General features: G+C 42.5%; 1 protein-coding gene and 1 pseudogene across 1 annotated transcript in view; one reads left to right on the top strand and one right to left on the bottom strand.

Annotated features, from left to right (window-relative positions):
• DESI2 (desumoylating isopeptidase 2) overlaps window positions 1-13,744 on the top strand; it is a 64,879-nt gene that overhangs the window by 44,582 nt on the left and 6,553 nt on the right. The window contains 2 exon segments of the mRNA XM_017870405.1: window positions 2,386-2,496; window positions 2,498-2,525. Of these exon segments, the coding sequence (XP_017725894.1) occupies window positions 2,386-2,496; window positions 2,498-2,525 (139 nt within the window).
• LOC108528540 (60S ribosomal protein L37 pseudogene) overlaps window positions 4,920-13,744 on the bottom strand; it is a 10,987-nt pseudogene continuing 2,162 nt past the window's right edge.

Here is a 13,744-nt window from a genome sequence, read left to right on the forward strand (position 1 = left end):
TTTCCCCAGGAAACCCCTTTTTTTTCCCTTTTTTTTTTTTTTTTTTTTTTTTTTGAGATGGAGTCTCACTCTGTCTCCCAGGCTGGAGAGAAGTGGCGTGATCTTGGCTCACTGCAGCCTCTGCCTTCTAGGTTCAAGCAGTTCTCCTGCCTCAGGCTCCCAAATAGCTGGGATTACAGGCATGTGCCACGACATCCGGCTAATTTTTGTATTTTTAGTAGAGACGGAGTTTTCACCATGTTGGCCAGACTCGTCTTGAACCCCTGTCCTCAGGTGATGCACCTGCCTCGGCCTCCCAAAGTGCTGGGATTACAGGCGTGAGCCACCGCGCCCAGCCCAGGAAACTCCTTTCTAATGATTTCTTCCTCTCAATCTCCTGTTTGAAAGGAGAAAACGTTTTATTGTGACCTACCTAGCAAATTAAAAATGTCTTTATTGTCCCAATGCAAGGGACATTTTATACATTTGAAATAACTAAACAGTTGATTAGCGTAGAATCCATTGTTAAGGTACATGTATTACCTGTAATGATAAACCTAAAATATATGGATATAAGTGTTCACTGGAGTCTTATGAGTAATAAAAAGCAGTAAGAATATAATTTTTTTTATTTATACTTTAAGTTCTAGGGTACATGTGCACAACGTGCAGGTTTGTTACATAGGTATCCATGTGTCATGTTGGTGTGCTGCACCCATCATCTCATCATTTACATTAGGTATTTCTCCTAGTGCGATCCCTCCCCCAGGCCCCCACCCCACGACAGGCACCGGTGTGTGATGTTCCCCACCCTGTGTCCAAGTGTTCTCATTGTTTGGTTCCCACCTATGAGTGAGAACACGGTGTTTGGTTTTCTGTCCTTGTTTGCTGAGAATGAGAATATAAATGTTAATAATCAAATTTTCATTCCTTAATTGAGGTTTATATTTAAAGTGATATTTAGGGCCGGGTTCAGTGGCTCACGCTTGTAATCCCAGCACTTTGGGAGGCCAAGGCGGGCGGATCACCTGAGGTCAGGAGTTCGAGATCAGCCAGGGCAACACGGTGAAACCCCGTCTCTACTAAAAATACAAAATTAGTCGGGCATGGTGGCACATGCGTGTAATCCCAGCTACTTGGGAGGCTGAGGCAGGAGAATCGCTTGAACCTGGGAGGCGGAGGATGCGGTGAGCCAAGATTGTGCCACTGCACTCCAGCCTGGGCAACAAGAGTAAATCTCCATCTCACCAAAAAAAAAAAAAGAAGAGTGATATTTAGAATGTTAGTTTCAAGGAGCGTTAAACTTCTGGGCCTATAATAGATGGCTTGCCAAGTGAAAAACAGTGCAATGGGGTTCCAACATGAAGCTTCAGTAGAGAGCTACACATTAAGACCCCTACTAACTTCATAGTTCTCTTAGCCTATCACTGAATTGAAAGATTTCCGCACAGAAGTGCTGTGATACCATCCTGACTCCACTCCTTTGGGCTCTCTTTTGGCAAGACTACTTGATAAAAGGATTTTCTAAGTATTTTCAGGTTTCTTGGATGCCTAACTTATCTGACTAAAATTCCACTTTCTCTTGGATAATGTCTGTCGCCTTTCCAAGGTAGTAGTTTGGAGTCCTTTTTATTTTTGTTTGTTTAGAGATGGAGTCTTGCTCTGTCACCCTGGCTGGAGTGCAGTGGTACAATCTTGGTTCACTGCAACCTCTGCCTCCTGTATTCAAGCGATTCTCCCGCCTCGGCCTCCCGAGTAGCTGGGATTACAGGCACCTGCCATCGCGCCTAATTTTTGTATTTTTGTAGAGACGGGGTTTCACCATGTTGGCCAGGCTGGTCTCCAACTCCTGACCTCAGGTGATCTGCCCACCTCGGCCTCCTGAAGTGCTGGTATTACAGGCGTGAGCCACTGTACCCAGCCAGGGTCCTTCTTTTTAGAAAACGTTTAGTCAGGTTTGACAGTTTGTCTCGTTGCAGCACAGTGACAGATAAAAGTTTGTTTCTAGGTGAGATGATGTCCAGCCCTTCAATGGCAAGTGAGATTATGCAGGAATATTTGCAGCAGGGATCTGGTTCTCTAACAATATAATTACTAATACAATAGTTGTGAAAATAACTATAATACTACATTTTACGCAGGGACATATATTTCATAAAGAAAATGACTTGTGCTTTTGTAGTATTCATAGGTAATATACTTAAGAATTTATTGCAGAAAAGTAGAAACTAAAATAGCACTTTTAAAGTATCTTGTTTCACTTTTAGTCTTGTTATATTAACCCTGATTTGTTATGTCAATCATAATATTCCTGGAAATAAGCAAGTATTTAAACATGCTTTTTATAAATATTTGACACAACTACGTCCTTATTTTCTTTCTCTTTTTTTTCTTTTGTTCTTTAAGAGAAGCTGTTGTTTTAGGGAGCACGGACTTCCTAGAAGATGATATAGAAAAAATTGTAGAAGAACTGGGAAAAGAATACAAAGGCAATGCTTATCATTTAATGCATAAAACTGCAATCATTTTCTTCAGCTTTATCAGAGGTAAACTAAATTTTATCCTAAAAGTTCTTCAAATACATATTTGCTATCCCACTATACTTGATATCCCACTGTGTTCGAACTTGATTCGTTTCTTTCCTGATTTTTTGTGTTGTATGAAGTATGGTATTGTATTTCAATCTTGTATGAATGACCTTTCCCGAGCTGGTAACTGGAGAGTCTGCACAGTTTTCAATGGCAGTTCTCTCCATTACTTTGCAGTGAGTAGAGTGTAAGTACAAACAACGGTCCCTTCTTATTTTATTACAGCCTGAAACTTGCGCTTTAAAAAAGGAAATGCCTAGAGACACCTGCTTCTTAGTCGCTAAGGTTTCTCTTTTGCTGATTTTTTCTGGCTCTTATTAGTAAGTAATTCATGTCTTCCATCTTGAAATTTTCTTCTGCTAACATAACACATAGGCACATACTTGCCTTCTCAATTCTTGAATCCCAAGCAGAAGATGAAAACTAGGTCAAAATTAAAGAACCATAAAAAGAAAATGGAGGAAAGAAATTAAAAAGATTGTAGAATAAGGTCTAGAGAATTGGCACTTGCAACAGCTTCCCAGCTTTCTGATTCTTAGCAGATGGTTGCCGTGGCAGCATCTAGGTACCACAGAAATTGTGAAGGGTGTAGAGGAAAAAACGAGCTGCTATTTCAGTGACCTCCTCTGCAGAAATGCTTAGTTCCTTGCCCTTTTTACTTCCCTCATGGCTTCTACAATACAGCTTTCAAACAGCTCTCACAGTCTGTTACCATGCTACTCAAAGTGTGTTTTGTGGACCAGCAGCATCAGCATCTTCTAGAAATTTGTGAGATATGTGGTATCTCTGCCCCACCAGAGATACACTGAATGCAAATCTTCATTTTAACAAGATCCCGAGATGACTCATATGAACCTAAAAGTTCGAGAAACACTTCTAGTCTAGTGGATGCATCAGTACCATAGAAGTGACCGAGTCAGTTTTCAGACAAGTGGGGAGGTAGTTCTCAGCTTTCTTGACCCCAGACATTACATTTGTATGGAATGCATTCAAAGATCCATTGAGTGCTAAAATTGGTGAAGAAATAGACAGCATCCTAATCCACTCTTATTTTTCAGACAAGGAAACTGACCCCAATTGGAAAAATGACTTACTAAAGATTGTCATGGAGAATTCAGATTAGACCTGACTTCTTACTCCAGTGCTTATTATACTTTATCATTACTTCCTCTAGTTCTAATTTATTCTGTCCTTCAAAAACATTCAGAACTTCATTGAGCATCTATACCACCACATCAGCCCTGGTCTAACCCCAAAACCATTTTGCATTTGGGGCCCAAAGAGCAATTCTAGACGTCCCTGGAGCCATCTTTTTAGGCTACAGTTTTTATGCCTTTCCCCAAATAAGTGCTGAATTTTTTTCTTTTTTTCTTTTTTTTTTTTTTTTTTTTTTTGAGATGGAGTTTCACTCTTTATTGCCCAGGCTGGACTGCAGTGGCACCATCTCAGCTCAGCACAACCTCTGCCTCCCAGGTTCAAGCAATTCTCCTGCCTCAGCCTCCCAAGTAGCTGGGACTACAGGCATGCGCCACCACGCCCGGCTAAGTTTGTATTTTTAGTAGAGACGGGGTTTCTCCGTGTTGGTTAGGCTGGTCTTGAACTCCCAACCCCAAGTGATCTGCCCACCTCAGCCTCCCAAAGTGCTGGGATTACAGGCATGAACCACCATGCGTGGCCTAGTGCTGAATTGTTAAACTGGGAGACCCAGAAGTTAAGTGACTTGACCAAGGTTACCTCGCCTGTTAGTGGTAGTGCTGGAACTAGAATTCTGGACGGTGAGGGATAAGGAGCTATTTTAGTAAAATAAGGTATATATTCCATTAAATGGAAATATCAGCTCTTGCCTATTGTGAAATGTACAAGTTACATTTGGAATTTGAAATGATGGATGCAACTCCCATATTATGAAGCCAAGTAAATTGATATTGGGCACTCTGACGAAGTTCAGTGAAACTGGTATGCTTTTATCTTTGACAACATAGTGTGGGATGTATGTCGTATAACCAGTTGCAAATAAGCACAATCATCACTATATTAATGGTTGTTGATATATGTACTGTTCTGTTAATATTGTTCGTAAAAATTCTAAGAATTATTTAACACCGTAATGTTATCAGTTCCGATGCTTCCTCTACAGCAGGGATTAGCAAACTACTGTAGCCTGGCCTTCGAACCAACACCAGCGTGTCATCTGTCCTTGTACAGCCTGCAGGCTAAGATGGTTTTTACATTCTTTTTAAGGATTGAAAAAAGCCAAGAGTACTATATGGTGACATGTATAAATTATGTAAAGTTCAAACTTCAGTATTCATAAAGTTTTTTTTTTTTTTAAACCAGAACATGTATTGCATGACTAATCATTGAAATTCCTAAGATGAACTGGATGCTGCAGCAGCTGCCCTCTTGGGTTTAGGTGGTGTTCCTTCATGGAAACCATGCCTGAATCTGCAGTCTACAGTTTTTAGGTGCCTCATTTGACCAGTCCTGGTGGTATTTCGTCTTTTAGCCTTAGCACTGCAGTTACACTTTCTCTTGCGCTTGGCGGGGTAGCCACATTTGCCACAGGTCGACTTCTGAGGGTGGTAGGCCTTAGAGCCACAGCAGTGGCACGTGTGCATCTTATTGCGACGCTTTCCAAATGATGGTGTTGCCTTCGTCACCTTGTTTCTGTGGCTGAGACCAGAGAGATTCACTAAGTTTTATTAGAACACAGCCATGCTTATTTGTTTACCTGTTTTCTTGACTGCCTTCCGGCTGCAGTGGCAGAATTGAGTAGTTGCAGCAAAGATTTATGGTCTATAAAGCCCAAAATACTTCCTGTTTGACCCTTAACAGAAAAAGTTTGCCAGCCTCTACTCTGCAAGATAGGTCTCTTCGAATTGGGTGCTAATTGGCTTAAACATTGAGGAAACGTTATCTTACAAAACAAGTCCAGAATAAGGCAGGCTACATTCCAATGTGGTCCGTGTCTCAACTGTGAGTGTCATAGGGATGTAAGGTCTTTATTCATTTCTCTAAGCTGCCATCCTTGGGATGTTGGCCCTACCCCCAGGCCAGCTCCCTTTGTGGGTTTCAGATAGAGGTAACAATTTTAGCACAACATCTAGAGGGAGACTATGTCTCTCTCCCTTTGGAAACAGTGAAACTCTTTCTGGAATTCCCTTTTCCCTAACCTTCTGAAAGCATCCATGTTTTACAGCCAGAATTGTGTCAGATGCCTAATTATGAACCAGGCACTAGCAAAAGGACTGGCATTACCATTACTAAATGCCACTCGTCTAATCTAAATGTCTTTTTAAAATTAGTATTTTCGGCCAGGCGTGGTGGCTCAGACCTGTAATCCCAGCACTTTGGGAGGCCAAGGTGGGGGGATCACAAGGTCAAGAGATCAAGACCATCCTCGCCAACATGGTGAAACCTCATCTCTAACTAAAAATACAAAAATTAGCTGGGCATGGTGGCAGGTGCCTGTAATCCCAGCTACTCAGAAGGCTGAGGCAGGAGAATCGCTTGAACCCAGGAGGCAGAGGTTGCAGTGAGCAGAGATGGTGTCATTGCACTTCAGTCTGGGCAACAAGAGCAAAACTCCATCTCAAAAAAATAAATAAAATTAATATTTTCAGTAGAAAATTCAAAACATATAAAAGTAGAAGAATATAATGAGCCCCTATATAACTGTCACTTAGATACCACTCCAGCCCCAAACTGTTTTGAAACAAATCCCAGATTTCCTTTAGAGACAGGGTCTTGCTACTGCGCAGGCTGGAGTGCAGTGGTGTGATCATAGTTCATTGCAGCTTAGAACTCAGGCTTAAGTGATCCTCCTGCCTCAGCCTCCCAACTGGCTGGAGCTACAGGCACATGCCACTATGTACAGCCAGTTTTTGTATTTTTTGTGAAGATGGGGTTGCATGATATTGCCCAGGCTGGTTTGGAACTCCTGGACTCAAGCAATCCTCCCACCTCAGCCTCCCGAAGTCCTGGGATTACCTGCCTAAGCCACCGCACCTGGCCTAATTTCAAGTATCAATATTTCACTCTGCATCTCTAAAAGATAAAGATTCTTTATAACATAACCACATTATGTCATCACTCCTAAAATTAACTCCTAAAATTACGTTATCACTCCACAGATTAACATTATTTCTTAATATTATCCAAATAAACAATGTTCAGATTTCCCCAGTTGTCATAATTTTTTAATGGTTTGTTTGAATCCAAATCTAAACAAAAGTTCATATAGCTGGTCACCCTGAGACACATTCCCCATAGAAAAGGCAAGATAACTGGGCACAGTGGCTCACACCTGTAATCCCAGCACTTTGGGAGGCTGAGGCGGGTAGGTTGCTTGAGCGCACAGGTTCAAGACCAGCTTGGGCAACATGGCAAAACCCCATCTCTACAAAAAGTACAAAAATTAGCCAGGCATGGTGGTGTGTGCCTTGTAGCTCCAGCTGCTTGGGAGGCTGAGGTGGGAGGATGGCTTAAGCCCAGGAGGCAGAGGTTGCAGTGAACCAAGATGGCACCGCTGCACTTCAGCCTGGGTGATAGAGCAAGATAGATGCCTGCTTTTTTTCCCCCTTTACTTGTTTTCAAAAAACAAGTTGGTTCCCTTACAGAAGAGTTAACTAACATAGGCCTAAAACTGCCGTCCTTAGAAAGGCCTGCTTGCAGAATTGGCCGTAAGCTGGCATCTGGGAGCTTGGACTTCTGTAAGGTTCTTATTCCTAGAACTGAGAAGAGTGACTCCCTTTGCCTAACCTGTTTGTACAACTAATTTGGTTTATGCTAAAAACCTGCTTTCCCTGTGGGACTCTGGGATTTTGGCAGAGGACGCCTGCATGACCAGCGCCCAATAAAAAGTCTTGGGTACCGAGTCTGTAATGAGCTTCCCTGGTAGCCATTTCACATATGTCACAAACCACTGCTGGGGGATTAAGCGTGCACATCCTACCTGACTCTACTAGGAGAAGATCCTTCAAGCTTGTGCCTGCTTTCCTCTGGACTTTGCCCCATGTATATTTTCCCTTTGCTGATTTTGTTTTGCATCTTTTTGTTGTAATAAGTCATAGTCATGAGTATGCTATGCTGATCCCTGAGTCCTAGCAAATCACCAAACCTGGGGGTGGTTGTGGAGACCTTTGACTCGCAGAAATATAACAAAAGGACTGGCCGGGCACGGTGGCTCACGCCTGTAATCCCAGCACTTTGGGAGGTTGAGGCGAGTGGATCACTTGAGGTCAGGAGTTTGAGACCAGCCTGGCCAACATGGTGAAACCCTGTCTCTACCAAAAATATAAAAAATATAAAAAATTAGCCTGGTGTGGTGGCACATGCCTGTAATCCCAGCTACTCAGGAGGCAGAGGTTGCATTGAGCTGAGATCGTGCCACTGCACTCCAGCCTGGGTGACAGAGCGAGATTCCGTCTCAAAAAAAAAGGACTGAGGAAAGAAAGGCTGAAATGGGTGGAGGATGGAAAACCTTTGATGTCTGGATGGCTGTGGAGTTATCCATGATATGAAACAGCAGCTGAGCTGTTGCCTGTGAAAGGTAAAAGTTACCTGTCAAGTTTGAAATGACAGATCCAACTCCAGGAGAACTGACTCACTAGATCACCTGGCTACTTCTGGCCGTGCTGGTTACGGTGAGGAGAAAAAGGAAGTATAGCCCAGGTAATACCTTCAGTTTTTGTTCTCTCCTCCAGGAAGAAAGAAAAAAGGCCCAAAAATTCCCAAAGATGAGCTTTGGTTGGGCCAAAAATGTTAAACATTGATGGCACGCTTTCCTCACAAGTAGGAGGAAAAAAGGTTGAATCGGTTCTCAGGGCTGGAGCAAAGTAAAAAAGGGCAGGGGACATACTTCAGTAGTTAGCCTACCTGCACGCCCTCAACCCCATTCCAACTAGGGTCTCCTCCGCAACTGTAATATTAAACCTTTTGCTAAATTTACTGCAAGGGGTTGAATACATCTGCAGTGAGGAAGGTGTCGGGCCAGGGTGGGGCGGCGGAGGGCAGTTAATGGCCTTATTACATCTGCGGATATATGAGAGAAGTTGATATAAAATGTTTTATGCTTGTAATGTCACAGATGGTAGAGGGATTAGCTTAATAAGGCAATGCTGCAAAGAAAAAGTTAGTGGGACACAACTTCCTTGCTTTTTGCTGCTGTAGGATAGATGGAAATTTAAATCCTTTGTTGAAAGCAAAATATGTCTCACAGCTGATATTTACTATGATTTTGCCCATTGGAGCCTCTGGAAAAGACATACACTTTTAAGAGTTTTTAAAGCAGTTTTGGGTTTTTTTGGTTTTTTGTTTGTTTGTTTTTTGTGAAGGAGTCTCGCTCTGTCGCCCAGGCTGGAGTGCGGTGGCGCGACCTCGGCTCACTGCAAGCTGCAGCTCCCGGGTTCCCACCATTCTCCTGCCTCAGCCTCCCAAGTAGCTGGGACTACAGGCGCCGCCACCCCGCCCGGCTAGTTTTTTGTATTTCCAGTAGAGACGGGGTTTCACCGTGTTAGCCAGGATGGTCTCCATCTCCTGACCTTGTGATCCACCTGCCTCGGCCTCCCAAAGTGCTGGGATTATAGGCGTGAGCAGTTTTTAATTGCAAGTGAGCTCATAGAAAACCAGATGTCTGACCCTAGAAGCTGGTGATTTTCTAGCCTGATGTGCATAATTTTGAGTGGGTCTTAGAAAGCACTTAGGAAAGCTTTGCTTTTTGCTTGGCCTTGGAAACACGACTGGCCCTTCAGCATCTCAGCTTTACTGCTGCCAAAGAAAAGTCTCTGGCGTATTTTGGAATCCTGAATTCATAGATCCTAATTGCTTGGACTTGACACTTGAGCTAAAACTTGACATTGTCTCCTACACACTATTTCAGTCTTAGCTAAACAAGCTGTGTTAAACTAAAAGAGATACAGGCTCAGGGAACAAGACTTCTACTTGGGGATCAAGGCAGATTTAGGATACCACTCTGTGGAGCTCTTCACTATGAAAACATGGATATTGACGGAACTGTGGATTATCACAGGTGTCCATGGGAACCGGCTTCTCTGGTGGTACCATACAAAGTCGAACTGCTGATCTGTTCTGTATTTCTGATACAGGGACTGATTGCCTTCCCAATTTGTGATTATTGACAAAAGCTGCATGTTGAGGGGAAAGCATATCACTAGGACTGTGACCCCTGTGTCTACCCATCTTACTCTCCACCTCTCTCAGGAAAGTTTCACCGTGTTTACTTGGGACTTCCTGGGTAAGCTGCAGTTTGCAACAGTGGACTTACAGTCTGCTGCTACTCTGCTACCTTTCTACTGGTGCACACACCTTAGTAAGGCAGTTTGATTACTAAATGCAGCTGTCTCCAGAAATGGAGTGATGCTATAGGCCACTTACTAAATGAAGGATCAGGATGAAAGTGGTGAGTGGCTCTCTAAAACCATTTTGAAATATTTTGAAAATTCAGGATTTAATTCTGTCCATTTCTGAAACATATCTTTCTGGCTATGTTATATAAAAATATTTTCCAGCCAAGCACAGTGGCTCATGCCTGTAATCCCAACACTTTGGGAGGCTCAGGCAGGTGGATCACGAAGTCAAGAGATCAAGACCATCCTGGCCAACATGGTGAAACCCCATCTCTACTAAAAATACAAAAATTAGCTGGGTGTGGTGGTGCAGGTCTATAGTCCCAGCTACTCAGGAGGCTGAGGCAGGAGAATTCCTTGAACACGGGAGGTGGAGGTTGCAGGGAGCCGAGACTGTGCCACTGCACTCCAGCCTAGCAACAGAGCAAGACTCTGTCTCAAAAAAGAAAAAAAATCTTGTGAAAACTTTTGTCCCCCTTTAATACATCCCTTCCAGACAAAAGGTCTGGATGAGAGTAGAGGACAGTTTTGTAAATTTGAAACTATGACTGCTAAATGGGACATACTGATTTTGTAACAATAACAAAAAACAAACACTGGCACCTAGGGAATCTCAACGGAGGCAAAGACTGATGATCTTTGTTTTCAATACTGCCTTTCCCCTCTTCCTAAAGAAAAACTTCCCATGCTACCTTTTTAAGATGCTGCAAGCACTTTGAATTCAAACAGCCTGCTGAGCCTGTGTTCAAACCTATGGGAGCAGGGAGTGGCCTCAGCTCCTGCCTTTCTCACACAGAACACCTCCAGATGTCATCCACAGTCGTCAGGCTGATAACCTGATGTCATGAACCAACATGGAACTAACTGTCTTCAGGTAGTCCCTCTGAAACAAAGACTCAAACTAATTTTTCAGGCTGGAGTGGAAACCTGTTTTCCTCTAAACTTTACCCCATGCACCTTTTCCCTTGCGAATTTTGTTTCATATCCTTTCGCTGTGATAAGTCATACCTGTGAATACAACTATATGCTATGTCCTGTGAGTCCTCTAAAATCATAAAATCTGGAGGTGGAAAAACTGGGTCTTGGGGATCCCTGACACACTTCCCTAGTATTCTCTAAGTGGTTTTTTTCTCCCCGCAAAATATTTTTTCCTGTTTTGAAAATTTAGCATAGTGAATATCTCCTCCCCAGATTTAAAAGTATTTTATGTTTCAGATCAGTGGAAAGACTGTTTTTGTCCCATCTTTGATGCATGGGAGCCTCTTCAAGTTGGCTCATAAGTCTTTTGATTTGTCCCTAATAATCTTCTATAGCCTTTTGTTTTCTGCTATGTCAAGATATTCCAGGCTCATCTACATATTTTCTACCTCAGAACCGTTTCCTTCTAATAGCAAATATTTAGAAACTTTAATCTGGGCATTAGGTTGCCCACTACTACTGAATTGATAATTGTTTCTAGCTCCCCACCCCCACAAGTAGATGAAACTAGGACTTTTTTTTACAGGTTCATAGTGACATTTCTACTACACATTTGGGCTACAGAGTTTTTACTTAACCTCATCAATGATATAGCTACATTTTGTCTATCCCATGTCAAAAATCTAAATTCTCAACAACAAGAAACAATTGCTGATTTGTTTTACTCCTCTATACCTAAAACAGCTGTAGAATAATAGTGTCACCATAACTGCCACCAATAGGAGTACTAGAAAGTTAAGGTTTTTTTGTCGTTCTTTCATCTTTAGATTGTGGCTTAATAGATACAGTAAAAGTCATGTGTTTTACAGTTAATTGGAATTTATTTCTATGGGGTTATATTTAGCTGAGGAGATTTCCAAGCAAAGTATAGAAGATGCAGCCTGCCTTGTTGCTTATAGTAAAATGTGAAAAGAGCAATAGAGGGAAGAACTATTAACGCACAGAAAGGAATCAACATGTAATGATTTAGGAAATTTTTCAGCCTATCCAGATTGCAAAAGACGCTAAAATTAGGAGCTTCACTATTAGGAAAGGATGCTACAGAGAAAGCCAAGGGTATGACTGGACCACTTTTTTTTTTTTTTTCCTTTAACTGCTGAAGAAATTAATGTGACTTGTGGATCCTCTAAACCATCTCAACAGAAACCAAGAATGGAGATGGGATTATTCAGGAAAGATGTGTGGAGGAACATCTTTTCTAATGGAGTCAGTCCCATGACATACGCAAGAGAGCCACAGTGTTTTGAGAATGCTCTATTAGCAGAAACACTGCCTGCTTGGACTGAAAGCGACAGAGAGGGGATAAAATTAAAGAAGGTGCTTGGACTGTCAGAATTCTATAAGCAGGTAATTGGCTGGAGAAAAAGGATGACTCAAAGGATAGAATCTCCAGATAGCAGAACCAAGGGCCATAGAAGATTATTCCCAGGCCCCGAAACCTAATGGACGTTCCCTTGTTGGATTCTAAAATTGGGACTAGTAACTCCTTTCTTCCTTCCGTTTTCTCCCTTTTGGAATGGGAATGTCTACAAATTTTATTCTCTGCCTGTTGCACTATTATATTTTGGGAGCATCCTATATACACTTTTCTCCATTTTGCTTTTTTCACTAATAGTGTATCCTGGAGTGCATTCTGTAGCAGTATATAGAAATATTCCTCACTTCTTTTTTTAGCTGAATAGTCTTCCTTGTGTGGATGTACCATAATTTATTCAACCTATTAATGGCACTTGATTTTTAGTCTTTTGCTGTTACAAAAAGTATTGCGATGAATAACCCTGTACATACATCTTTTTATTTTTGCCACTGTATCTGTACACTTGATTTTCTAGAAGAGGGACTGCTGGATTGGAGCTTAAATGCAAAATTCATTTTGCTATATAAACCAAATACTATTTGATCACTAGTCACCTAAGAAATACATTTTGCATTGTGACCCAGTTTACACACACACAGGCACGTAACTAAGATGTGTCATGGTTACCTCGCTACCTACAGTCTGTTTTGTTTTAAAAATTCAGGTAGCAATACTCAATGACCTACTAATGGGTCACGACTCAAGGTTTTAAAAACATTGGCTTGGCCCATCATGGTGGCTCACGCCTGTAATCCTGGCACTTTGGGAGGCAGAGGCAGGCTGATCACCTGAGGTCAGGAGTTTGAGACCTGCCCGGCCAACATGGTGAAACCCTATCTCTACTAAAAATAAAAAAAATTAGCCAGGTGTGGTGGTGCATGCCTATGATCCCAGCTACTCGGGAGGCTGAGGCCAGAGAATCGCTTGAACCTGGGAAGCAGGGGTTGCAGCGAGTCCAGAGCGCGCCACTGCACTCCAGCCTGAGTAACAGACTAAGACTACATCTCAAAAAAAAAAAATTGGCTTGACCAAGGATTGGTACACTTGTATTTGAAAGAGCCAGGTAATGTTTTAGGCTTATGGACTATTCATGGTCCCAACTCTGCCTCTGCCATTGTAGCCTAAGAGGCGTAGGCAATACATAAACAAATAGACACAGCTATGTTTCAGTAAAACTTTATCTACAGGCCGGGCGCGGTGGCTCAAGCCTGTAATCCCAGCACTTTGGCAGGCTGAGGTGGGTGGATCACGAGGTCAGTAGATCGAGACCATCCTGGCTAACATGGTGAAACCCCATCCTACTAAAAATACAAAAAAATTAGCCGAGTGTGGTGGCAGGCGCCTATAGTCCCAGCTACTCGGGAGGCTGAGACAGGAGAATGGCGTGAACCTGGGAGGCGGAGCTTGCAGTGAGCTGAGATCACGCCACTGCGCTCCAGCCTGGGTGACAGAGCGAGACTCCGCCTCAAAAAAAA

The sequence above is a fragment of the Rhinopithecus bieti genome, unplaced genomic scaffold (assembly GCF_001698545.2).
Source record: "Rhinopithecus bieti isolate Rb0 unplaced genomic scaffold, ASM169854v2 scaffold_5132, whole genome shotgun sequence".
In the NCBI taxonomy this organism is placed as follows: Eukaryota; Metazoa; Chordata; class Mammalia; order Primates; family Cercopithecidae; genus Rhinopithecus; species Rhinopithecus bieti.